This window comes from Ilyonectria robusta (assembly GCF_021365365.1).
Source record: "Ilyonectria robusta strain PMI_751 chromosome Unknown BGZ61scaffold_14, whole genome shotgun sequence".
Lineage (NCBI taxonomy): Eukaryota > Fungi > Ascomycota > Sordariomycetes > Hypocreales > Nectriaceae > Ilyonectria > Ilyonectria robusta.
The window spans coordinates 791,002-816,430 of NW_025764448.1; the positions used below are offsets into that span (position 1 = coordinate 791,002).

Below are 25,429 nucleotides of genomic sequence, written 5' to 3' on the forward strand. Positions count from 1 at the left end.
TAATATTTCTTTCTTATATATTTCTTATACTATTTCTTTTTAATTTAACTTATTCTTTATAATTTAAAGAAATTAATTTTACTATTTTTAAATTACAATATATAAAAAAATAAAATACTTTTTAAAATATTTTTATTAAATAAAATCTAATTAAATTTAATATAAAATTAAATAGTATTTAAAAGAATAATATATATTAATTAAATTTAATTATATTAATATATTAAGTTAGAATTATAATAATAAATTCTAATTTAAATTAAAATTATTATTTAAATTTTAAAATAGAAATTAGTAATATTATTTTATTATTTTAAGTTAATAACTAAAATTTAATACTTCTAACTTTCTTTTTTAAATTTAAAGATTATAATAATAAAAATAATATTATAAATTTACTTAAAAGCTAAATAATTTTTAAAAGAAATAAAAATTTCTATTTAATATTTATAATTAGTAAAATATTTCCCCTATATAAAATATAACTTTACCTTTTATAAATTTATATAAAAATAAATATTTTTTATATTAAGCTTTTTTTAAATAAGTTTTATAGCTATTAATTTTTATATAAAATAATATTAAAAATTAATTTTAAAAAGAAAAAAAAAATTTAATATAAATATATATATTATTAAATAAAAAAATAAATTATATAATATAGATAATTATATAATAATTACTTATTATTAATAAAAAAAAAATCTTAATTATATAATAATATATATAGATATTAGATAATATAAAGAGTTAAATTAATCTTATAAAGATAGTAGCTATAACCTTAATAAGGAGGTAGAGATAACCTTAGTAAGGGGGTAGAGATAACCTTAATAAGGAGGTAGAGATGACCTTAGTAGGGGGGTGGAGATAAGGGGGGTAGGTTCGGCTCTAGCCACGTAAGGGGTAGACTTCATGTGTACTCTCGTCTGGACTCTCTCCGCACCTTTCGCAACCCTATTCTTAGCGTGCGCCGCACAGTGACGATCCGGGGTGGGACAGCATCAGACCAGGCTTGATCCAACAGGAAGACTCGGTTTAGGGTTGATTGAGCAGGGTTGTTGCCACCAAAAGCCGTGAGCCTCGGCATCCACGGTCGCTCTACGGCGTGTTATTGGTGGAGGGCGCTCGGGAGATGAGCCTAGAGTGCGGGGGTGGGAAAGGGTGGGCGGGCGTTTTAGAAGAGGGTGTCGTCGTGCGGAGGAGGGGCGTCTGGTCGAAAGGATTGTTTTGTCCGGGGAAAGGAAGTGGAGTGTTTGTTCGAAGGGCTGCGAGGATTGATGCGTGGTTGGCAATGAGCTTGGAGATGGGCTGGCTTGATGAGGTGGTGCGGCGTGGATGTCTTGGCTCCGGTGGAAACCTGTCAAGTTTGTGGCAGTGGAAGGAGAGTTACGGAATACGGCGAGCATGCGGAAAGGCTCTATAGCATCGGGCCTATAGCCTGCATGCGGTGGAATGTCTGTTGTCAGGAAAACAACCATGGTATCAACCGTGTTGTTGCACTCGCCGATGCATGCAAATATCGATTTACACGCCAAGGACGCACAACGGCTCCCGCCACGCTTTCATCTGGCAGGCGGTCTGCCCCTCGAGTTTCCCATGGGCTGAGATCCCCATCTTGTTCGCTTCCGGGGGGCCGCCTGCGTAACCCGGGCGTCTGGATATGTGGCACAGACTGGTTGTCCAGCAGCTCGGGCTGCTCGCCCAGAGGGTCCACGCCTTGGCCCGTCGCGATGCTCCCTTTCGGATGTCGGTCCTGTCTGGGCAGGCCCAGCGTGACACGCTGCGTGAAAAGAAAAATCTAGATGGGACACCCACCTGACGTTGAGTGGCCATCTGGTGATGAAGTGGACGGAAGTTTGCCTTCTCTCTTTAGCTAGCTGCTTAAGCATAACACCATCCACACTCCCACGGAGTAGTCTCTGCCCGAATAGAAACATGTTGCGAACGCCATTCATTGAAAGAAGCTGCAACTCCCAGCTCCAATAACACGCCTCCCTCCATCGCCACTCGCCCCAAAACGGGCAATGGCCCGGAGCTGCCAAGGAGTCCTTTCTCCAGCTACCCCGCAAGTCGGACGATGACCCCGGATCCCCAGTGGAGCAGCAGCCTTTGGCCCGCTCCGGCAGATCTTGCGGGGGCGGGGACCAGTTACGATGCCGTCCTGGGGGTTCGAAGACGCCGTGGCCATCTCCTGGCGGCCTGCGTTCTCTGCTTGCTAGGGGGGGATGGAGACGAGGAGTGACGGTGAGCTTGGCAAGAGGGACTTGCCCCAGGAGCACCGAGTAGCAGGACGGCCGCCACCCGAGGCATCCTCCGCTATGTTTGTGGGCATGATTGGGCAGTCGGCAAAGGGGGCTGGCGCTGTTGGACTGCGGAGGACAGCCCTGGTTGGGGCATCTGCATCTCAATAGTTGTCCGGGGGGTTGCTCCGGGGCTTGTTTGCGGGGAAGCATGATGGTGATGAGGAGGAGGAGGAGACAGAAAACGATATACAACCGGCCAGGGTTGGACGCGGCCAAGAGTCATCTGAGATGGGACAAGCACCAATTGGGCTCAACAATCCGACACGACCCGCACACGTCTCGTGGCACAGTGGGATCCGTTGTGCAACTGCTGGGAATGCAGTGATACGATTCGGGCCTGTCTCTGTCGATCTTCTCGTCCCCTCTCATCCCCTCTCGTCACCTTTTTTGTATAACTTTGCCCACATCCCCCTCGTCCCACGCTCCATTGACACAGAACCAACCCGCAGCGAACCAACCCGGGCGACAGACCCCTTCATCCCCTACCACACTCTGCCTTGCCACCTCTTACAACCTTAGCATCCTCCACTGCCACTATGGTAGCGTCTCTTGAAAAAGATGCATCCGGCCTTGAGGCCGCGGGCCAGATCGAGACCAAGCATCTCGACGTGGCTCCCAGCAAGCTCAGCTCGGAGCAGGACCAAGACCACGACCACGGCTTTACAAAGGAGGAGCAGCGCAAGATCATCCGCCGCATCGATCGCCGGCTTGTCATTACTGTTGGCGCCATGTATTGCGTGTCCCTCATGGACCGCACCAACATGAGCGCTGCCAACATTGCCGGCATGGGCGTCGAGCTTGTCTTGATCGACTTTCGATATGTACGCGCTCCAGGACTCGTTCGTATTGACGCCGTGGATAGTATGCTGACGTGGTTGTCTAGAATATTGCCAACTTGGTCTTCTTCGTCCCCTACATCATCTTCCAGCCTCCGTCTACCATCTTGATCCGCAAGATTGGCCCACGATTTCACCTCGCCATCATCACGATGCTGTGGGGCGCCGTCATGATTGGCATGGGTTTTGTCAAAAAGTACCACCAGCTTGTTGCTCTCCGAGCGGTGCTGGGTGTGTTCGAGGCGGGATTCTTCCCCAGCTGTGTCTATCTTCTGAGCACATGGTACACGCGATGTGAGTTCTCCACCCCTGAGCCTTGAGAGTTGAGTGCTGATTCTGGGACCAGATGAGGTCGGAAAGCGATACTCTTCCTTCTATCTCCTCGGCTGCGTTGCCTCCGCATTCTCTGGAATCCTTGCCTACGGTGTAAGTAGCGTGCCCTTCAGCTCCCCTACTAAAACTCACACATCCTAGCTCATGCAACTGAATGGCCGCGAGGGCCTTACTGGCTGGCGCTGGATCTTCATCATCGAGGGCACTCTCACCGTCTGCCTCGGCATCGCCGGATACTGGCTGCTGGTTGACTTTCCCGACTCGACGCGCAAGTCCTGGTCGTTCCTCAGCCAGCGCGAGTGCAACTGGGTCGTCGACCGCATCAACCGCGACCGAGGCGACAGCCACGTCCCGCCGTTCCAACTCAGCAAGTTCCTCCGCGGCGGCGCCGACTGGAAGATCTGGGCGTATGCAATCATCTTCTTCGACACCACGACCATCTCATACGCGCTCGCCTACACTCTCCCAATTATTCTCGTCGGCAACATGGGCTTCACCATTGGCGAGGCACAATGCCTTGTCGCGCCGCCGTATGCCTTTGCTGGTATCATCATGTTCGCTACCGCGTGGGTCGGCGACAAGTACCACCTCCGCGGCCCCATCATCATCTTCAACATGCTGCTCTGCCTCATCGGCCTGCCCATCATGGGCTGGGCCTCGAGCGCCAACGTGCGATACTTTGGCGTCTTCCTCGTCACGGCCGGTGCCAACAGCAACATCCCCGCCGTCATGGCGTTCCAGGCCAACAACGTGCGAGGGCAGTGGAAGCGAGCGTTCTGCAGCGCTACGCTCGTGGGCTTTGGCGGCGTTGGCGGCATCGCGGGCAGCCTGGTGTTCCGTGAGCAGGACAAGTTGACGGGGTACAAGCCCGGCATGTGGGCTTGCATCGCTTGTTCACTACTTACCATCTGCCTGGTTTGCCTGTGTGATTTTGATTTCAAGCGACAGAATGGCAAGGCCGACCGGGGAGAGAAGGTGCTGGAGTGTTACGATGTGAGTTGTCCCTGAAATTGTGACGATATTTATTGCTGACAAGTGATAGGATGATGCTTCTTCGGACTTCCGATACACCTACTAAGCGTTGGGAGCGTTGGAACCCCAGGATGGCGAGGGGAATCAAAGCTTGGCTTGCCCCTGGTGATGTATGTAGTTGATAAGAGGTCATAATGATTATCTGATGTGGCACACGCCTCTTCTGCTCGCCTAGGTTAGATCGAGGTTAGCTTCGTAATTGCTAATTATAGTGATTGCATACCCGGTAAGCCACAGATGGTGATGTGACGTGAGCATCGTTTTCGTCAAAATCCGAGCAAACGTTGAAACGCGATTGGCTGTTCAGATGGCCATTCAAAGTCCACTAATGTCTGACTTTTATCTTAAATGGTGTGTAAGGAAACATATCTCTTCACCCTTCAAAGAAAGACAAATACTGGTTGTTGTTAGGCTCTTTGTTTCTGACCGTAGAAAGAGAAGTATAGTGAGGACGAAAGCTAGACACACCTAGAAATGGCACAAACGCATGTTTTTTTTATTAGTTGAAATGGCTCCAATTGATACGCAGTTCTTGGATCCTGTTACCATGAGCCACCCTGAGTATGCAGTTCCGGTGTACCTAAGAATCATGGTGCTTTACTGACCGCGTGATTCGCAGTCCCAATTACCTTGCTATTAGCGGTCGCCATTGAATCCACAAGGCTCAAAGGCAGGCTTCGCGATCGGAAAGCGTGGAAGTGTCACCACTGCATTTTACAAGAGATAGTACCATCACTATATTGCACTTGTACGGTACATTATATACCACCTAGATCTTATTCCAGTTCAACAGAAAGTTGTGATTACCCTATAGCCGTTGATGGCGAACAGCATTAGACAGACACAGAGGTGGCAGGACACATGGCGTAATAAAATCGGTTGTTTTGTTTAATTATTGCAGAAAGTAATTGTTGTTGGTATTGCCTCTCCTTATGCTAAGCACCCTCCCTCATTTTCATCTTTCATATTACTCATATTTACATCAGGGCCAACGCGATCGTAGTGCCAATCATGGCGGCATATAGCGAAGCCTGAGTAATGCTTGCTGCACTACCACCGCTACCACCGCTGCCGCTCGAGCCAGAGTCACTGCTGTCGCTGCTGCTGTTATTACTGCTGCTGCTGTTGTCGGCGGCCTGTTGGTCGGTTGTCACAACACGCTTCTCCAGCTTCACATCGAGAGGGTTGTTGTCCTCGAGATACCCAATGAGGACCTCATCCTGGGTATCGAGGGTGATAAAGTCAGTGGTGACCTCCAAGAAGTTGTCACCGCCGCCAGCCAGGAAATCCAGAGTGATCATTCGGTACTCCTGGTCATCCTTGACGGCCTCGCCGTCAATGGTCATGTTGATGATCTTGGAGCCGTTGTTGTTGTCGGGGTTGTATGCAATGTTCAGGGTCTTGGAAACCTGGAACCAGGAGGTGATCTCTTCGTCGTTGGACAAGTTGATGCCGGCAACAGCGCCCTCGAAGATCTTGCTCAGCTCGGCACCGGTGTATGTGAGCTCGACGATGGCATTGCCGAAGGGGAATGAGGTAAGGACCTCGCCTCGGGTGATGTTGCCCGCATCAATGGTAGCACGGACACCACCGGCGTTGATAAAGGCGAAATCAGGCTTTGACGACTCCGGGGCGTCGGCGAAGCGGTAATCGTACATGGCATCAGCCATGACCTGGCCGAGGAGGCAGTCGCCGTCCTGGCAAGTGGTCTGGTCAAGCTCAACCTTGGTGTTGCCGACCACCACCGCGGCAAACTTCTCGAAGGGACCTCTCCAGGCCTTGATGGTCTTGTTGAGGCCCGCGTCCATCTCAGTGCTGTTGTCCATGTGGATGGGAGCGCCGTGGTAGGCCAGGGCCTTGCCATCCTCGTCGAAGGTGATGTCGATGGAGCCGAAATACTCGCCCCATCTGTAAGCAGTAACGATGAAGACCTCGTCGCCGTTGACATCCTCGACAATGGTAGGGTAGTCTCCCTCGGCATCATCCATGTCACCTAGAAGAGTGTGGCTGTGACCACCGATAATGAGAGACAGACCCTCGGTCTGGGCAGCGAGCTCCTGGTCAACATCGTAGCCAATGTGGGTGAGGGCAACGATGCGCTTGATTTCGGTGGTGTTTCGAATCTCCCAGATAGACTTCTGGACCTCCTCAATGGGGTCGAGGAAGGTAGTCTTCTCGCCGACGCTGGAGATGCCGGGAGTGGTATCGGTGGTGACTCCAATGACAGCCAAGTTGTGCTCCTCAAAGATGTGGTAGTTCTTGATTGTCTTGTTAAGGCCGGCGTACTCGCTCTTGACGTTGCACGAGACAACAGGGAAGGTCAAGTTCAGGAGGAACTCGCCGAGCTGCTCATCGCCACCGTCCCACTCATGGTTGCCCAGAGTCATGGCGTCGAACTCAAGGGTGTTGAGGACCTCGGCAATCTTCTCGCCCTTGTAATAAGAGTAGAAGAGGGTGCCTTGGAACTCGTCACCGGCGTTGAGCCACAGGTTGTCTGGGTGCTCCTTGCGCAGTCCGTCGACGGTGTGCTTGAGGCGGGCGTAGCCGCCGTAGCAGCCCCTGGTCGGATCAGTGCAGTCGGATCCAGAGGAGCGGTACTCGTCCAGGTGGGCGTGGACATCATTGACGTGGAAGAAGGCTGCGAATTGGCCCGCGTCAGTGCCAATTGAGGAGTTGCGCGAGGGTGAGATGCGGGGGCTTACACATGTTGTAGTTGCCATCGTCATCGATGAATCGCTTGGTCAGGCGCTTGCTGTAGAGGACATCCTCGGCACAGGCGGAGGCCGCCAATGCGAGCGCGACCAGAGAGTGAGACGTCTTCATGATTTCGGACAATGGCAGGATGTCTTGGATTTACAAAGCTTCCGTCGCAAGGTTGGTCCTCACAGCTCGGCCAGCTACTTGTAAGAATGGAAACCTCTGGGGAGAGAGCTACAGAAAAAGAAGGGATCATCGCTGCATTTAATTCCTACGACAACCCAGCAACCCAGCTCGCTGGTCCTGGTGTAATGTCCAGGTGCGACCTTTGGTAAGTGATCGTCCCTGCACGTTCTGGGTATCTGGTCGAGCTAAGGATCACAGCAGCTCATGAGGCGACATCCGACGGGAGTGCCAAGACACACGTGGGGAGCGTGACTGGCTTATCGCAACAAGGCCAACAAAAGGACTCGCGAGGCTCAACCTGATGGGTGGGATTATGGAGTCGTTGGCCTCTCTACGCTTCAATCTGGGGATAACGTGCGGGGGGGTTGGTCTTGGTCCGGCCGAGAAAGAGAGGCAGCTCCGGAGTCTGACGGTCCAACATGGACGGATCAGGAAGGCATTCACGGGTTGGCATTGGCGTCGGACGTGGCGTGGCAGGGGTTTAAGGGAAGATGATTGTTATCTGTGATAGGAGGCATGGAGATGGAGTGAGATAGAGGTAGATAGAGGCAGATAGAGGTAGATAGAGAGGTAGAGATGACGGATAGCGGCGCACGACGATAGCTTCAAAGGCGGCACTCGAATAGACTTAAACACAAGCGTAAGCCTACGGCCGGAATACGCGGAGTAGCTATCCTCTCCTCGACACCATTCCCGAGATGTACAGACTCCGGAGTACACACTCCATCGAAGCAGGTACCGGTATCCCACCACAAGCCGACAACAACAGCGCGTACCGACTACAGTACAAACTCGCTCGGCTCGCTCACCCCATGTCTTCTCTCCGGCCTCCACATCCCCGAAACGGACAAAGGCGCGGAGGTCGAGGGCGTCGCCGGGCGGCTTGGCACGCCCGGTGCCTGAGCAAGCTGGGGTAACCACACACACACACACGCGCGCACCGCGCACTCTTTGGATCACCGAGTCATGGTGTCGAGTTGCCCGCCGGCGCCAATCTTGATAGCGGCTGGAGCAACGTGAGCTCTTCGCATGCCTCTTTCGGTATGGCCGGCCCCGGTGTACGCCGTCGCATTCCGGCTGGGATCTTATCAATAGCGACGAGCGCATTGAGCACATGTCACATTTTGACAAGGGGGACGGACCCGACAAGTTTCAGACGGCCACAACACATGGGGAGAGTTTTTTCACTTGACCGTTGTGTACGGAGTGACTGGGACGGCGGTTTGTCTCTGCTGCGGCCGTGGTTGAGCCATCGTGGTCCGATGCGGTGTAAAGACGGTCAAGCACAGTTACATCGTGGCTTCATCTGAGACTCTGAGCAACCCAATTGCCCGTGGATTTCCCGGCCATCGACTGACCTCATCGGAGTGCGCGGCGGCCCAGACGCAGCCAAGATGGGCCATCTGCTCGCTTCTCCAAGGACCAGGCCATCGCGAAGCCCGTTCCCTTCACCGAGCAGCGTCACCGTTTTTTTTCGCTGTCGCCGTCGCCGTGCGTGCAGCGCGCCCTAAGTGATCCCACAAGCGAATCTAGGCAATTCCCAGCGATTGATTGAGCCCTTGTCGGCCCGAACATGTTCGGTGTGTGTGTCTGACTTGCACCGAAAAGGTGTGTTTGGCTGCACCGAAAGGTCTGTCTCTCTCTGACTTGGACCGAAATTGGCTCGTCCCCAAAAAAAGAAAAGCTTGGCATCTCTTGGCGTTTGGTCAACGCTTTGGCATTGAAATCCCTGACAACATTGCGGTCCGTGTCGGATGGAGTTTCCATATCCTTACATGAACGACCAGTCATTCTGGATGGCGGAAGATGGCTGTGTACTACCTAGTAACTTCGGACTAGCCCTGCCGTGGTTCACGTTACACAGCTTGTTCGTCTAGGACCGCAGCCGAAGCCGCCCCGGCCAATGAGATGGGCCTATTTTTTTCTTTTTTGGCGTCGTGGACTCTCTGCGTTGTGGCTGTTGTCGTGATTGTATGTCTTAGGTTGAGCCCCCTGAGCGTACATCGGATCATCTCGAACACCTAGTCACATACTGGCCGTGTACTACGTGTGATTGCTCCAACGAGGCTTGCCACAAATCGCTAGTTGGCAACTAGATTCCCGATGGCACGCGCCAATATTTATTTCCTTCCGGATGCGGTTCTGGGTGCAGCTGGGCGTCAGAGACGGCCACTCGGACGCGTTGCCAAAGCCGCTTTCTGTGTCACACACGGCTGGACGTCAGGCCAGACGCGCGCTACACCATCAGAGACGGCTCCATCGTTTGTGATTCCTGCATGGCGTCTTACGTGCAATATTAAAGTTCGCCGGCCGAATCCTCCCTCAGAGCCAAGAACGAGAGAACGCAGCTAGGATCGACTGCATCATGTCGGGACAGATCCGCGGCTAGGGTTGATCATTGCTCCACACTGTTGTCCAAACAGGAGAAGGTCCTCGTGATGGTTATGCACGAGGCGGCGTGGAGGAGTGAAGTGTACGTGCATTCTCCCTCTCGGCCGGGGCGCGGCCGCTCAGCTCACCAAACACACCCTGTTTCTGGCCACACACTGTCTTGTAGATGCGAATATTACTTGACGCCCAGGGAAATGATCAAGGGATCAGCGTTTAGCGTCGTTGAATCGGAGACTACTCATAGGAAATAAGGCTGACGAAGTCCAATGTTGGCGTCGCACCGGCATGTTGACTAACGAGCTTGACAGCTTTTCGCCAGCGCAGACTAAACCGCTTGTGGTGCAAGTATTTCTGGACACAGATTTCCAGAATGTGGTTGATACCGACTCCGAGCATTGAGAAACGACTCGACACATCGGTCCGAACCTCAGAGACGACGGGGTAATTCAAACGACGGTGTTTGATAAAACCTGGCTGGCTGTGCTATGTCCTCTGGTGTGATAGGGGTCTGCAAATCGTGAACGCTATGTCGTGGCGTGTCCCGATCGGAGAAAAGATGCCAATCATGCCAATTGCATGGGGCTTTCAAACGCCGATGCCGATTTCACCTTCGCCGATGCCTGCAAGCGGGACAAGCGAGCATGGGTTGCTGCCGGCAGTTTTACGATAACTGACGGCTTCGGACTCGGACCGCGATCCGATCCTGCCCCAGGTTGTGGGAGGTGAATACGGCACAGCTACTAGCGGGCAAAGATGTTGCCTCCCTTCTCCCTTCTCCCCCTCTGAGTGCTGCGTGTAGTGACCGCTTCTTTCAAAGAGGAGAGATTATGGGGAGTCGGACAGAAGTGGCGGGCCCGGGGGGGCTCTGGTCAAATTAGGGGGGCATGTGGCTTGGGATAGAAAGGTCTAGATGACGATTGGGATGGTTGGGATGGATATTTTCGGCGAAACTCATGGCGGAGAGAAATGGATCTACTCCGGGCGGTTGGTCTAACGGCAGGCGAGGCCGAAGGACGGGCGCGGGAGAAGTGGAGACAGAGGCCGGGGAGTCCACTTGTTGTCTCTCTTGAAACGGAGCACCCTGGAAGCTGACGCGAATGCAGGTGACAGATGGCTAGCTTGGTGGGTTGAGGGTAGAGGTTAGTTGAACGCTTCAGCTACCAGCTGGGGGAGCTGACGACAGTGGCCCGGGGGATTGGGATGGCATCACGACGACAGACTCAACCTATGTACGGGGCCACCAGAACAGCATCATGGAGGGGAGAAGGACGATGAGGAGGGGGCACAATGGGGCAATGAGGATAGGGATGGATGACGGGAGGCAACCGGCTGGCTAGTTCCAAGACATGATGAGGCCAGCCAAGTGATCCAGCCCTTCAGCCAGCCGGCCCAGCCCTTGCCAACAGCCAACATCCAACAAAGCACCAACACAAGCCAACACAAACCAACACGGGCGACGTCATGCCGCATTGCTCGATCAAGATTTCAAGGGTTCTGGAGCCACTAAGTGTGCCATCTCTCGCCAAGGCGCGGCCGCAACGGGAAGCGCCAGCCGCCCGCTCCCTCAACTCCCGAGCCCAAGTCCCTGGGACCCGGCAGCTCTGGCGGCAGCGGCAGCGGGAGCAAAGTCCCAGCGAGTCTGGAAGAGGGCAACAGAGAGGGCAAGAGCCGCCCTTGTGTTACCTCACTACGTACGCCTGACCCTTGCTGATCCTTTTTTTGCTGATGGGCGCAACTGGTGCGGTGAGGCGTTGGGGCCTTTGGGGTCTTTGGGTCCATCGTGGTCCAAAGGGCTGGTCCGAATGCTGGCCACATGGACCCTCGCAGAAGCCGGCCCAACTCTAAACCGGCCAGGGATACGTAGTGAGTATGCAACAAGTATGCAGAGGGCGTCCAGGCTCAGCCAAAGACAGGTCAGTCAAGTTCCGATGGGCATTTAACTCGTCGACTAAAATTAAGTGCCCCCTCATGAAAAACTGCCGAGTCTGTTTGCTACTGTGCGTAAGGAGTACTACGTGCTGCGTGCTGCGTATTGAGCACGAGCCGGTCAGTCAGTCCCCTGCCTGAGCTGGGCGTCTCCTCCTCCCTCCCTGCGACCTCCTCCCTGCGCCTACGCCTACGCCTACGCCTACGCCTACGCCTACGCCGACGCCTGCGCCTGCGCCTGCGAGCGAAAGCATCAGCCTCCACCGTCATCCGGCTAAATGACGCGTGCGCCATTGCTCATCTCACGAGAAAGGGTGGCCCCTGGGCCCTGGCTCGCTCGCATCGCAAAGAGAGTTTGACCCGACAGCTGGTTGTCGAAACCGGGACTTGGCCTTGTTGGTTGCTGGATCGGCATCCGGGCATACACGCACACACGCGGGCGCGGGCGACGGCGCCTTGTCAGGAGACTTAAATGGCCCGAGACTCGGAGACCCCGTCCTCTTATCCATATCCATCGATGGATTCCGCTGCTGACGCTGGACGAGTGTGGAAGTCCAACGAGTCCGAGTTTTCATCAGAGAGGAACCGTTTGTTATTACTACTACCTGCCACACACACGGACATACAACAGCAGCAACAACAACAACATCATCAACAACAACCCAGAGGGTTAGAGCCAGAGCTACAACCAAAGCTACAACCAGAGCTACAACTAGAGCTACAGCCAGAGCTACAACCACAGCCAGAGCCAGAGCAGGAGAGCACCATCGGACACCATCACCACCTCAACAACCACCACCACCAGACTCCCGGTGACGTCCCGATATCCAGTCATCTTCTTGCTCGGAGAAAACGAAAACTGGTCGCCTCCTCCTCTCCCTCTCCCTCAACGCTCTGGAGCCCCAATCCGGATGGTGGACATGGCCTGCCCGGCCCTCGCCCTCTCCAGAGTCACCACCCCCCAACCCGAAACCCACGCCCACAAATGGAAATCATCACGCCCCAGGACTACCAGAACAACGCCCGGAAGCGCCAGCGCCGCAGTCTCCGGCCCTGCGACGCCTGCCGCAAGCGCAAGACGCGCTGCGTGACCAAGGACGGCGACGGCGACTGCGTCCACTGCCAGCTCCGCGCAACCGCCTGCACCTTCCAGCACGATCCGCCGGAGCGCCAGGCCACGACGGGCGCGAGCAGCAACGGGGGCGGTGCGTACAGCGGCGACGAGCGGGCTGGGCTCGACGAACAGCCGGCGTCTGGGTCGGGCCATCACCAGGGCCCCAGCTCGATCCGGAGCCTCAGCCGGAGCCGCAAGGAGTCGCGAGATGAGTCCCGAACGCTAGTATCCGAGACGCAGTCGGTCCAGTCGGTCCAGTCGGTCCAGTCGGTCCAGTCGTTTCTCTCGCCCGCCGAGACTCGCGCCTCCGCCGACAGCAGCAGCCGCCATCACCAAGCGCCGTCCGTCATCGTGCCGGAGCTGATCGAGCCGGGCCCCCTAGACCGGACCTTGGGCTGCTCGCTGTCGCGCTTCGCCGAGCTGTACGGCTTGGGCAGCGATATGGAGCCCATCCTGATGCGCCACCGCCCCTACGACGTCCGCACCCACGAGTTCAGCCTCGAGACCCATGCTATCCGCCGTGTTCTCGAGCAAGACGAGGGTCAGGAGTATCCCGTCACCTTCCACTTGGCCGCTGATGAAAAGGCCCTCGAGGCTGATCCCACGACACACACCCTCATCGACTCCATCGAGGCCTGCGTCCACCCTCACGGCCCGAGCCTCCTCGTGCTCTTCTGGCGTCACGTCCAACCCTGCTATCCCATCGTGTCCAAGGATGCCTTCATCCTCATCTACAGCCAGTCCTACCGCAACATCCCCGCCGCCCTGCTGGCCGCCGTCTACCTGTCCGCCACTCGCTGGTGGACCTACGACCCGGAACTATCAATCCGCTCCCCCCCCGACGCAGCTCACCTCCGCAGGCTGCTGCGGACCGCTCTCCCATCTTCATATCACCGCCCCAAGCTCTGCTCCATCCAAGCTGCCCTCCTCTTCCTGCAGTGCCAGCCCGAGGATCCCCTCAACCCAGACCATACCTCCCAATGGGGCCTCACCTGCCAGGCCCTGGCGATAGGCCAGTGTCTCGGGCTTCATCTCGATGCCACCAATTGGACCATCCCTCAGTGGGAGCGCAACGTTCGCAAGCGCCTGAGCTGGGCCCTGTTCATGCAAGACCGTTGGACAGCGCTGGCCTATGGCCGCCCGGTCCACATCCACGAGGACGACTGGACAGTCAAAGACCTCACCCCAGCGGATTTTTCCGACTACGACGCCGAGGATGATCAAGAAGTCACCCCGGGGCCCAGCCCCGACGACGACGGGAGATCGATCGCTGCCACAGGCATGGCACAATACATTCAGATGGTGCGGTTGACGAAGATTCTTTCAGCCGTCTACTCTAACTTCTATACGGCGCGGACATGCCGCGAACAGGACACTGTCATCCTCTTCTCCAAGGCGAGACCACTCTTCGACATGTTGACCAATTGGTACCACAGTATCCCCCCCACACTTCAGATGAATATCATATATCAGCGCAAGCTATGCTTCCACGGCTATCTCCACTTCTCCTACTACGGTGTGGCGATGACACTACTCCGCCGACTCATCCGGTCCACCGCGCTACCCCCGCGCTGCACTGACGATCGGGTCCTCTCCGACATTCGCCAGATTGCCCTGCAGACTGCCCAGAGCGCCATTAGCTTCGTCACCAGCCTTCGCCCGGACCATCTCGAGGCGTTCTGGTACTTTACCTCACCCTACCTCTTCTCCTTGCTCGGCTCCTTCACCACCCTCCTCCTCGTCACATCACTATCATCACAGGAGCGCCATTTCTGGCAGGAGACGCTCAACTCCTATCTATGGAACCTGCGTATGATGAGCAAGAGCCACGAGCCCATGCAGTACGCCGTGAACCGCCTCGAAGGGGCCATCCTCCGCGGCCTGGAGCACGCCTTGGCTGTCAACCTCAACGAGCCCCTCAACGACAAGGTCAGCCCCATGATGGGCAATTATGCGTCTGATATCTATGAATACACCGACTTTGGCGACTGGGACCTGGCTGTACAGGGCAACGGGGCGTATGACCTCCTGGGCGGCCTGGCCCTGCAACCAGATCCCATGATGCCGCCTAGGGATGATCTGGGATGATGATGATAAACTGTCCATGATGATGAATAAAAATGACGGTGATCCACCTTTACTCATGATCTCCGATTGCGTCTTCCACATCATGAGCACCCTCTACTATTCTGTGCCTCACGGAGATGTTGACGACCTCAACCATCCCGTCTTCCACGAACCAGCCGAACCTTCGTATCTCGCCACTAGAAGCATCTGGTTTTGGCAAGCGGAAGCTCAGCGACCGCCCTCCGCAGAATGCCTCTATAACCTGTCCCCTCAAGAAGAGGAACACCCCTTCCACCAGACTAACATTATCATGTCGTACGAGCTCGGGGCCGTCGATCGGTCGGGGTAGGTGTAGTCGGTATTGGTCGGCCCAAAAGTCGTCGAGGGGTGGGAAATCGGTCCACAGGGCGACGGAGAATAGGCCGTGGCCTGAAGGGCTAAACTGGAGACGATGTCCTTTTCCAGACTCGTCGGTTTGTAGCATTACACCGAAGCTGTGGGCGTCACAGGCGGCGACTTTGAAGTCGATGAAGAGGTCGTGCCGTAGAGCAAGGGACCCGAGCTCTGGAAAGTGCGTTGCTGTAGACCCGAGCGAGCAGAGATATAGACTGGGAGCGGCACTCCCTTGGCAGACCGTCTTTGACGTTCGCCAGAGGAAGTCCCGCAATCCCGGGTCAGCTTCAATCCGCAAGTGGCCGTTATTATCGGCGTACATTTCCCGTGGAATCCCTAGATCGCCTCCCCAGAGCCACTTGTTCTCGTCATCAGCGTAGTCGCCCAGCCAACCAAAGGAAATCCTCTTTCGAGGATCGCCGGCCATTGGGCACGACTTGGCAGCGTACCAGCGCCGCCCGTCCAACCGCCCATGAGAGCCGTCGCGCGGAACGCGGAACGGGCCCCGTGGGTTGTCGGCGATGCGATATACAGTGCCGGCGTTCGGCGCGTGGAAGCGTGAGAATACGAGATACCACCGCCCGTTGGGGAGGGTGAAGAGCTCTGGGCACTCGGGGCAGAACATGTCATTGGGAGCGTACAGGGGCTCTGGCGAAACAGTCCAGACATCGAGAGACGGGGACGTCAGCAGGGCAATGCATCCGCGGCTCCAGGGGGAACCGGACGCGAGGCGGGTGGCTACGAGCATCCAGTACCGCGACTCGGCGGCGTTGTAGAAGACGAAGGGATCGCGGAAGTCAATGTCCTCGAACTTGGCGAGGCCGTCGCCGACGATGGTGATGGGCGTCCCGGGCTTCTCGAACATGGTGCCGTGGCGGTCCCCTGATTTTGTGCGCAGAATCGTCTGCCGTCCGCCCTGCGACAGGTTGTATCCCGTGTAGAAGATGTTCATGTTGCCATCCGGGCCGATTAGGGCGGCGCCAGTCCACGCGCCGTCGGCGTCGGGGTCCGCAGCATCGTCGCCCGGTGTGAGGACGGGTTTGATGTCCCGCGTCCAGTCGACGAGGTTCGTGGATCGTATGCGCGACCAGGACGAGCGCAGACGCTCGGGATGGTGCTTCGTCGCCGGCGGCGTGATCAGGTGGAACAGGTGGTAGGTGTTGTCGACGAGGATCGGGATGGCATCGGCGGCCGCCTCGTCGGAGTCTGGGCGACGGTACGGACAGAAGTCTGGAGGAGGAGTCGGGGCTCGCTGGATTGGTTGTCTCGTAGGGGTATTGTCGTGATAGAAGCCGCCGCCGACGGCGCGGTGTTGTTCAAGCCTGTTCATGTTTGCGTATGCTCAGCTCGGTCTTGATATACAAGCCACAAATAAACCCAAGCAGGCGCCGATATCCATCTCGAACTAGAATTCACTTACGCCCACGTCCTGCTGGGCATTCCCGTATTATATCTGGATCCGAATCGCTGGTGTCAAGACTCTAGTTTGCTTTATCAACCGCCACGCCCGGCCTATCCCCATCTCCTTTGCACTCCGCCGGCGTCCGCTCCCTCGGCACCACCCATGCCAAACTAATCCCACGCCGCCGGCATCTCACGTGTGGCCGTCGTCAACTCCCCGGCTTCTCTTCCGCATATCGATGGCCTCGGCGCGCGGCGTTCCCCAAGCGGCAAGGCGTCGCCCCTGGCCTTGTCCCATTGCTCCCAGGATGGAAACCTTATTAACGAGACCCGCTACAACGACAATAGACCGAGAGGGGGAGGACCATGAGAACCACTCAAACCACGCAACTAGAACCTCGCCTTGCTCCCGGAGCCGCTGAGTCAACACGAACGACAAATCCGGGGTTGGGTGGACTCGCCCCCGTTGCTTCGCCTCGCCTCCCCGTCAGTCTAAGAGTCTAAGTCGACTCGCGCCGGGACTATCCAGACGCTACTGGCCTCCTGGCAAGTAACGCGCCTGTCACTCCAGGCACCATCCCGGCCGCTGTACGACGACCAGCGAGACGGACGAACCGAACGGCCTGGGCGGCCCCTCCTGAGACGTCGACCGTCGCTGGGATCCCCCTTGAGCCATGTCCCGAATCCAATATCCCTACGTCTGGCTGTTCTGCGGCTTCGCTGCCCTGGGAGCCTGCTTGTACGGCTACGACGGCGTCTACTTCAATGGCGTGTCGACGCTTGGTACGTCCGCCGCTCGTTCGGATGTATACGGGGGGGGCAGATAAGGGGCTCCGGACCCCCGTTGTTCCTCCTCCATCAACGACAATGCCAGCAGGAAACTGACAGACGCTAAAGATGTATTCGTACGGCACTTTGGGCACCGAAACAAAAATGGCGAGTACGAAATCTCGCCCGCTACGCTGTCCGTCATGACCTCCATGATCAATCTCGGCGAGTTGATTGGGTCTCTCGCAGCAGCGCCCCTCAACGACGTCTTTGGCCGCAAGGGGGTCTTCTTGATAGGCACCATCACCATCATAGTGGGTGTCATTATGCAGCTCGTGACGACTTCTAGCGTGGCTCTCATGACTGCCGGTCGAGCTGTTCTGGGCTTCGGCGTGGGCAACTTCTCGGCAACTTCACCATTGTACATGGGAGTAAGCAAGCCTCTCCGCAACATCCGCATGGCCCGGTGGCCGGGCATTGGCATCTAACGGCCTCATTTGACAGGAAATCGCCCCAGAATCGCTTCGCAGCCCTCTCTTGATGTGCTGGCAACTCACCCTGTCCGTGTCCCAAATCATTGCGGCCGCCATCAACCGTGGCGTCGTCTCCAACAACACCACGTTCGCGTACCGCTTTCCCATCGGCTTCCAGCTCGTCTTCCCGCTTATCATCCTGCTCGGGATATGGTGGGTGCCGGAGTCCCCTCGCTGGCTGATCCGCGAGGATCGCTCTGAGGATGCCACGCATGCTCTGCGTCTGCTCCACCGCGAAGACAAGGAGTACGACCCTGCGCCTGTGATGCGTAGGATCGAGGACGATCTCCACCGAGAGCGGGCGAGCGAGGCCACCAGCGGATGGATGCAACTCGTGACGGACCCGATTGAGCGCCGCAAGGTCGTGTACAGTGCCGGAGCACTTGTCGCGCAGCAAATCAACGGGATCCAGTGGTTCTACTACTTCGGAACCGTCTTCTCCAAGGCCATTGGTCTAAGTGACCCATTCCTTATGACCCTGATCGTCTTCATTATCCAAGTATTTGTTGTGCTAGCGGCCGTCATGTTAGCTAACAAACTGCCGCGGCGACCCCTGCTCATGATAACCACCGGCATCATGACGGTATCCATCTTCGTGGTGGGCTGTTTGGGCATCCCTGGTGGGACCCCTAGCCAAACTGTCGGAAAGGTCATTATTAGTTTCGTTATCATCGAGATTGTGGCTTTCAACTTTGCATGGGGTCCGCTGGGTTGGACCATAGTAGGAGACCTTGCCTCGTTTGGGAGGGAGATCTACATTGCTAACTGCTTCTGTTAGGCTTCCGAAATGGCGGTCGGTCGAAATCGAAACAAGATATACGCTGTCGCCGTGGCCGCATTCTGGGTGACAGTCTGGGTCACGGTCTTTACCCTGCCATATCTGTACTACTCAGCCGGCCTCGGACCCAAGACTGGCTTCGTCTATACCGGCTTGTGTTTTGTGACTTGGGCGTATGTGTATTTCTGCGTTGGAGAGGTGACGGGGCGTTCCATCGAGGAGATCAATGGCTTCTTTCGCGATGGGATTCCTGCGCGACACTGGAAGAACCAGCCGCGGGCGGACAACATTGCGCCAACAATCTCAGCAGAAAGTCACGAAACGACTACGGTTGAAGTGGAAGCGGCGATAAAGTCATCTCGCGACTAAGACCGACGTGATGGGTATTAAATGAAAGATACGTCCGGTTGGTCTAGGGACATCACCAAAGAGAGTATACCACATGCAGGTATGGAACGATATCTTCTTCAATTGAAAGAAACAGAACGCTAAGCTCGATTGATAACCTCCAGCAGCTCCAAACCCTTGCAATAGGAAACATGGCCCGTCTATGTCCAAGTCATTCTGGCATTGCCTGTGCCCACCGGCCGGAACTTGCCGTTATTTCCTTGCATCCATACCATTCTCTCAACCTTGCAGTACTCATCTGTTCCATTCATCCCAGACATAATCGTCCATGACGCGTCCGACATCTGGCCGCCCAAGACCCCTGCTATCGGTGCTCTGCTCTCTGAAGGCACATACTTCATCCAATCCATGTTGACCCCGAGTTCTGGTTCCACTTCAGGTTCCGGGGGTGGCAATGGTTCCAAGTGCTCTTCCAGGCCGAACAATGGCTCCAGAGGCTCTGGCTTATACGGCTGAAGTTTCTCGTTCTTTTTTCCACTGCCGAGTTGCTGCCTTGCGAACCAGACCTGGTATCCTTGACTCCCCATCCATACGTTCCTGTGCCCTCGGTCTGTGTATGGTGAAGCCGCTGAACCTTTTTTCTCGTTTGGAGTACTTGCGACGGCTTGCCAAGATATTGGGGGCCCTGGTTGGCGTGACGAAACACGGGGATATCGGTAGACGAGCAATCTTGGGTTGACCGTCTGCAATTGCGGCCGTGAGCGCGGGCATGGATGATGGCGGGGGTGGCGTGTTGGACATTTGCTATGTGATTTCTTATCGCGACATTGTCGATTCTGAAGTTGCTGTGGATGTAGTTTGCGTTGCAGTTGTCGTCGTTGCAGCGACTGTAGCAGTCGTCGAGAATTGGCTGATTGACGACGAGCTGCCTCTAATAGTGCATGGTGAGGCTCTGAGGTAACCATTTTGTAACTCAAACTGTAATACAGGTTACGAAATTGAATGAATGCCAGCTTTTGGGGGTAAAGAAGCCAGCATCTCCTGGGTTGAAGCGGAGGTCAGATCTAGATGTATTACAATTCCTGGCAACGGCAAGTCCATCCCTTCCTTTCCTTCCTTCCTTCCTTCCTTTCATTTCTTTTATTAGATACAGATGGAAGGTGCACAATGGCAGTCGAAAAACAATTAGCTTGTTTCGGTCAAAGACCATATCCTGTTCCTGGAGACGCTCGTGGATGCTAAAAGTTCTTTGTTGTAACTGGGAAGGGGTGGCGCGTTTCCCGTCCATGTTCAAAGAACCCAGAAATAGACGAAACACATCACTGTCAGGGGGTGGCAAACTTTCTCAGATGACATAATTAATTTGTTGGAGATACTATGGGTATTATCGACGGAGCTTTTAGCACTCCTTCATCTCCAACATTCTGTGTCATATCCGGACCGTCACAAACGACGTCCAGTAGTCCTTCATCCTCGCTCTGTATTTACCAACCACCCAAGTTATACAATCATTCGTCACGCACTTTCATCAGCTCATACTCGCTCCTCAGAGTGCTCAGTAGCAGAGTGCTTGTCAGCAACCTTGTCGAAGTTGTCAATGTCGCTGGGAGCTCGGTCATGAATGTAGCCAAACATGACATCCATCTCCTCCAGGGTCTTGCCCTTGGTCTCAGGAAGGAAGACGAAAGCCCAAATAGCAGCAATCATCATCCAGCAGGCGAAGAAGTACCAAGTGCCGAAAGCGAAAGACTTGAAGATGTAGGGGAGAGCCTTGGTGATGGCGAACTGAGTGAGCCACTGGACCATGGCAGCGTAGGTACCGGTAAGGGTTCGGAGGGCACCGGGGAAAATCTCAGCGGAGACGATCCAGGGGATACCGTTAAGACCGAAAGACCAGCTGAATAAGAATTAGTCAAGGTACTTGATTAAACACATGTTGTGACTTACAAGACAGAGTAGATCATGATCATGGCAGTGGCAGCCTTACCACCAGCGGCAGTGGAGGGAGACAGATCGTTACCAGCCGCAATGATATCGGCGGGGTGGCCAATCTTGACATAGGTTCCGACAATCCAGAGGCATACGGAGCACATGGCAGAAGAGATGATGGTGGGGTTTCGTCGTCCCCAGATGTCAATGAGAGCACCGTAAAAGATGACGGAGGCAACAGCTAAGAGAGTGTGAGCAAAGGGTGATTTGCCAAGGAGAATATTCGGATTATCTTACCCTTGACGAGACCGTAGATACCGGTGTAGAGAGAGACATCGCTGATACCGAGAGAGCCGAAAAGGGTGGGGGAGTAGTAGTTGATGGCTTTTCACAAGTCAGTCTTGGTGTCGTAGTGCTCATGGGCATGGAAACTTACCAGCAGCACCGGACATGTTCTGCAAAGCGAAAGAGCAGAAGACGAGCACGACACGGTTCCACATTCCCTTGCGGCTGAGCTCGGTGAGGGAGCCACGGAAGAATGCCCAAGATCCTGAACCGTACTTTGCGGCAATGAGAGCCTCGTCGGCAAGTCGGCTTCGGATCATCTGAAGGTCCTCCTGGAGGTCTAGAACTTTGCATCAGCAATCTTGGCCTGGAAATTGTGCCTGGAGGTTTTCACTCACAGGTGTGGTCACGGGAGATCTTTCGGAGGGACTCGAGGGCGACGGTCGCCTCCTCCTCGCGGTTCTTGCGCATCAGCCAGAGAGGGCTCTCGTGCAGGAAGAAGCCGCCGACGAGGAGAACACCAGCGGGGATGATCTGGACGGCCATGGGCACGCGCCAGCTGGAAGCCGAGGTGACGTCCATGTTCTGGTTGATTCCATAGTTTATCCAGAAGCCAACCAGTGAGCCTATCTGGTAAGCAACTTCGAATAGACCGGTCAGGATGCCACGGATGGAGACGATGGAAAGCTCGGCGATGTAGCTGGGGACGGTGGCGGTGATGGCACCGCAGGCGATTCCGGTTAGGGCACGTCCAGCGTCTGTGACGGTTAGAAATCGATATTGTAAAGAAAAGATGTGCTACTCACAGATGTAGGAGAGTTGGCCGGTAGCAGCAGTCATGAGAATGGCGCCGACGAGGAAGAGGACGACATTGGCCTGGAGAGCCCACTTGCGACCGACCTTTTCAGTGACTGTTCAAGTGGGGTTGGTTAGCTGTGTGGTCTCAATGCGGCGCTGGGGATGAGCGAGACATACGGAGGAAGCAGATGATGGCGCCGAAGAAGGCACCGGCCTGGAAGGTGGATGTGATGTTGGACGAGATGTCGGCCGAGTGCTCTGGGCTGATGTTGAAGTCGGTCTTGAAGCTCTGTCGAGCAATGGTGGTGCCAACAAAGGCCGAGTCGTAACCGAAGCTACCCACAGTTAGACGACCGATACCGACGACCCGGCGTGTCGCAAACACTTACAGCAGAGAGCCGGTGGCAATGATGGCGGCCTCGCCATACAGACGCCAATTGTACACCTCCTTGGGCGTCGGGCGATCCTCGACAGCGCGGAAGCCACCCATGATGATGACGGTTTGATGTGAAGTGTTTTTGTCGTGAAAGATCAAAGATCCACCTCTCTGAGTCCGCAGCGGATATCAGGAACCTTATAAGCAAGATCAATCAGCGATTGAGTCCCTGGTCGTTGGCGATCCTTGCCGGTTTGGATGTGTCAAGGTCTGGTAGCTGCTTGTTGATACAACCCCAGAAGAACGCGACGAGGCGCAGATATTTATCCTAACGGTCCAGTCCAGGACCAAACCCCATGGGCCGTGGTCCCTCGCCTGCTAAACCTGCGGGGATTCCGCATTGGGGGATCCTGGGAATCCTGGGAATCCTGGGAATCCGGGGTGTGTGTGGTCGCTTGACGGCCCTGTCGCTTCGGCCAGCCTGCCTGCCACACCGGCCACGCTCGAGTCAAGGGGTGTGGAGAGACGGTGGGGAGAAATCTGGGGATGGTTCTGGTGGAGTGGAGGAGTTGGAGAAGGCCAAACGGCACTGCAGCCCGGGAGACTGGACCCCGGGAGAAGTGCTCACGAGAACGGGGACGCGCCACTCGGTTCATGGGGTCCAACACCTGATCGAACCAGGGCCGCCCAGTTGCGAGGGAAGCCGACGGACGGACCAGAGGCGTCCAGGGAGTTCTTCAGCCGGGAGAAGTTCGAGTCAAGTTGAGGCGACGCGATACGCGAGCCGATGCGAGCGAGGCCAGCGATTGGAGGGATCCGGCCGTAGACCGGGAACGGGCGTGGTGGTGTGGAGATGGGGCCGGGATGAAGGGGGAGAGCCTCCGACGACAGGACTACTACGTAAGAACCGATGACGCAGATGAGCGAGCACGGATATACAATGCACGCCGGCTCGGAGAGGAGAGCCAAGCCGTCTAATATCCCATGACGCTTGAAATATGCACAAGAGCGGTGGGAATTGGTCGACATGAGCAACCTGAACAAGAGCCATCAGTCGAGAAGGCCTTTCTGGGCTTGCCACCAGCTCAACCCGACTCGTGGCGAACGATGCTAGCACCGCGCGGTTTCCCTGCTAAAATCTGATAATGCGTCGGGAAATCCAATGCAGATCGACCAGGAGTGAGTCCATCCGTCGGATGTAAATTTAATGAAAATATTTGTCCATCATGTGGCACTCGACCTGGGCGTCGGGACCTGGGTTTCCATTTTAGGTATACGCGCCCGAATAGGAAATTTCCTCAACACCACGGTCCCTGACGTACGGATCGCATCCTCAAAACAACACATGATGTGCGGCATCAGACGACTTGTACATATCCGACGAAAGAATTGGGTCGTGAGAAGCATCTCACTCGGCTTCAGACTTCGGCAAGCAGTTGGGTTTCCAATCTGACCGCCTGTCTCAGCCTCGGCCAATATCCGACTCGACTCTAGTCATGAGAGAGGGCATCTCAACGGCAGCACGCCCAACACGAGAACGACGTCACAACTAGCAGCCTCACGGCCCATCCCCTTTCAGCCGCTCACTCATCACACACACACTGGACCCGACATCCCGGTAGAGTTATAATGCATGCATTTCATTCATTCCGCATACGTTCGTAGCGCCGTTCCATGGGCACTCCCCGTCTTCCGGGGGCCGTCTATAGGTACACAAGCAAGTTCGAGATCATCCATCCACACGTCTAAATGCTACGCCTACTCCCCCCGCGCGCCGAGACCCTGCTCGACAGCGGCCAGAGGCTCCACCGTCTTCAGGATCCACGCCTGCTTGTCAGCGTCGCCGTACACGGGGTAGGGACGTCGGCAGTGGCAGCTCTCCAGCGGGTATCCGCGGATCTTGGCCACAACCCACTTGGTGCCGTTGATGCCACCCTTGGCGAAGCCCCATTCCATCTGCGCGAGCTTCAGCTGCGCAGCCTCGGCCGCCTGCACCTTGCCAGCCTTGTACAGGTCGTAGATCTGCATGCAGACCTTGGGGTAGAGGTTGGCGACGCCGGTAATCACACCGGTGCTGCCGACGGACAGAGCAGGGACGAGCCAGTCGCTCTGACCGGCCAGGGCAGCAAAGTCCTCGGGCTTGTACTGGGCGGTCACGCGAGCAACCTTGGCGATGCCGCCGCAAGTCAGCTTCACGCCGACAATGTTGGGGTGCTGGCCCAGGCGCTCCAGCATCTCGGAGTTGACGTCGAGACCCGCAACGACGCCGGGGAAGTTGTAGATGACAATGGGGACGGGGCTGACGCCGGCAAGCTCCTCGAAGAAGGCCAGGATGGCGTCCTGGGTCATGGCGAAGTGGAAGTAGCTGGGGGTGAGGACGAGGACGAAGTCGGCGCCGGCCTCCTTGGCCAGGTGAGTCTCGGCGATGACATCGCGGGTGCAGCTTCCGGAGGTGCCCAGGGTGATGGTGATGTCGGGGCGGCCAACTTGCACGGCAATCTCGCGCGTCGTTCGCAGCAATTGTGACTTCTCGGCCGCAGAAAGGGTAACCGCCTCGCCGTTGGTTCCAGCAATGACAACTGCGCGCAAAGGTTAGCCATCTGCGTCTGTGGGGGGGAATTGCGCCGCACTTACTTCCGTCAAGGCCAGAGCTGATCAGAAACTCAATGTGCTTCTTCTGGAGGTCCCAGTCGATCTCCTGATTGGCATCGTCGGCGAACCAAGTCAGAGCAGGGACGTGAATTCCAGGCGGGTAAGCCTTGCCCTTGGCGACAGCGATTGAGCCCATTGTGTCTGTGGTTTTGTGGTTTTGCGGTTTTGTTTGCGACAAAGGTGATGTTTCGGACAAATCAATCAACTCCAGAAGATGCAAAAGAGAAGATTGGAAGACGGATGAACGAGACAAGCCGATGCAAGTGGGAACAGCGGCAAA

General features: G+C 55.3%; 11 protein-coding genes across 11 annotated transcripts; 5 read left to right on the forward strand and 6 right to left on the reverse strand.

Moving 5' to 3' along the window:
- Positions 1-1,183: 1,183 nt before the first annotated feature.
- BGZ61DRAFT_455132 (uncharacterized protein) lies at positions 1,184-2,279 on the forward strand. Its single transcript, XM_046246330.1, has one exon. The coding sequence runs from the start codon at positions 1,320-1,322 to the stop codon at positions 1,803-1,805; it is 486 nt and encodes a 161-aa protein (XP_046102426.1). The 5' UTR covers positions 1,184-1,319; the 3' UTR covers positions 1,806-2,279.
- An 812-nt stretch (positions 2,280-3,091) lies between these two features.
- Positions 3,092-4,628, forward strand: BGZ61DRAFT_455133 (major facilitator superfamily domain-containing protein; the record flags this gene model as incomplete). Its single annotated transcript, XM_046246331.1, has 4 exons — positions 3,092-3,127; positions 3,190-3,436; positions 3,489-3,568; positions 3,617-4,628. The coding sequence occupies 4 exons, from the start codon at positions 3,092-3,094 to the stop codon at positions 4,481-4,483; spliced, it is 1,230 nt and encodes a 409-aa protein (XP_046102427.1). The 3' UTR covers positions 4,484-4,628.
- Positions 4,629-5,484: 856 nt separating this feature from the next.
- BGZ61DRAFT_495465 (Metallo-dependent phosphatase-like protein) lies at positions 5,485-7,330 on the reverse strand (the record flags this gene model as incomplete). The annotated part of the gene is made up of 2 exons (XM_046250889.1): positions 5,485-7,145; positions 7,210-7,330. The coding sequence occupies 2 exons, from the start codon at positions 7,328-7,330 to the stop codon at positions 5,485-5,487; spliced, it is 1,782 nt and encodes a 593-aa protein (XP_046102428.1).
- Positions 7,331-7,713: 383 nt separating this feature from the next.
- Positions 7,714-8,678, reverse strand: BGZ61DRAFT_56967 (uncharacterized protein). The gene has a single exon (XM_046256034.1). It carries the CDS (start codon positions 8,504-8,506, stop codon positions 7,889-7,891), a length of 618 nt encoding a protein of 205 aa, XP_046102429.1. The 5' UTR covers positions 8,507-8,678; the 3' UTR covers positions 7,714-7,888.
- Positions 8,679-12,692: 4,014 nt separating this feature from the next.
- On the forward strand, positions 12,693-14,909 carry BGZ61DRAFT_495466 (fungal-specific transcription factor domain-containing protein; the record flags this gene model as incomplete). Its single annotated transcript, XM_046250890.1, has 1 exon — positions 12,693-14,909. The coding sequence occupies one exon, from the start codon at positions 12,693-12,695 to the stop codon at positions 14,907-14,909; it is 2,217 nt and encodes a 738-aa protein (XP_046102430.1).
- Positions 14,910-14,958: 49 nt separating this feature from the next.
- Positions 14,959-16,611, reverse strand: BGZ61DRAFT_495467 (family 32 glycoside hydrolase; the record flags this gene model as incomplete). Its single annotated transcript, XM_046250891.1, has 3 exons — positions 14,959-15,150; positions 15,193-16,533; positions 16,585-16,611. The coding sequence occupies 3 exons, from the start codon at positions 16,609-16,611 to the stop codon at positions 14,959-14,961; spliced, it is 1,560 nt and encodes a 519-aa protein (XP_046102431.1).
- Positions 16,612-17,039: 428 nt separating this feature from the next.
- On the forward strand, positions 17,040-18,784 carry BGZ61DRAFT_455143 (general substrate transporter). The gene is made up of 3 exons (XM_046246332.1): positions 17,040-17,465; positions 17,580-17,881; positions 17,955-18,784. The coding sequence occupies exons 1-3, from the start codon at positions 17,357-17,359 to the stop codon at positions 18,759-18,761; spliced, it is 1,218 nt and encodes a 405-aa protein (XP_046102432.1). The 5' UTR covers positions 17,040-17,356; the 3' UTR covers positions 18,762-18,784.
- Positions 18,785-19,220: 436 nt separating this feature from the next.
- Positions 19,221-20,445, reverse strand: BGZ61DRAFT_57014 (uncharacterized protein). The gene has a single exon (XM_046256041.1). The coding sequence runs from the start codon at positions 20,072-20,074 to the stop codon at positions 19,310-19,312; it is 765 nt and encodes a 254-aa protein (XP_046102433.1). The 5' UTR covers positions 20,075-20,445; the 3' UTR covers positions 19,221-19,309.
- Positions 20,446-20,642: 197 nt separating this feature from the next.
- Positions 20,643-22,611, reverse strand: BGZ61DRAFT_356425 (general substrate transporter; the record flags this gene model as incomplete). Its single annotated transcript, XM_046240790.1, has 8 exons — positions 20,643-21,006; positions 21,057-21,279; positions 21,336-21,422; positions 21,475-21,663; positions 21,722-22,081; positions 22,130-22,234; positions 22,299-22,456; positions 22,511-22,611. 8 exons carry the CDS (start codon positions 22,609-22,611, stop codon positions 20,643-20,645), a joined length of 1,587 nt encoding a protein of 528 aa, XP_046102434.1.
- Positions 22,612-22,853: 242 nt separating this feature from the next.
- Positions 22,854-23,411, forward strand: BGZ61DRAFT_479993 (uncharacterized protein; the record flags this gene model as incomplete). The annotated part of the gene is made up of 1 exon (XM_046249145.1): positions 22,854-23,411. One exon carries the CDS (start codon positions 22,854-22,856, stop codon positions 23,409-23,411), a length of 558 nt encoding a protein of 185 aa, XP_046102435.1.
- Positions 23,412-24,255: 844 nt separating this feature from the next.
- Positions 24,256-25,285, reverse strand: BGZ61DRAFT_356126 (uncharacterized protein; the record flags this gene model as incomplete). The annotated part of the gene is made up of 2 exons (XM_046240769.1): positions 24,256-25,076; positions 25,132-25,285. The coding sequence occupies 2 exons, from the start codon at positions 25,283-25,285 to the stop codon at positions 24,256-24,258; spliced, it is 975 nt and encodes a 324-aa protein (XP_046102436.1).
- Positions 25,286-25,429: the final 144 nt, after the last annotated feature.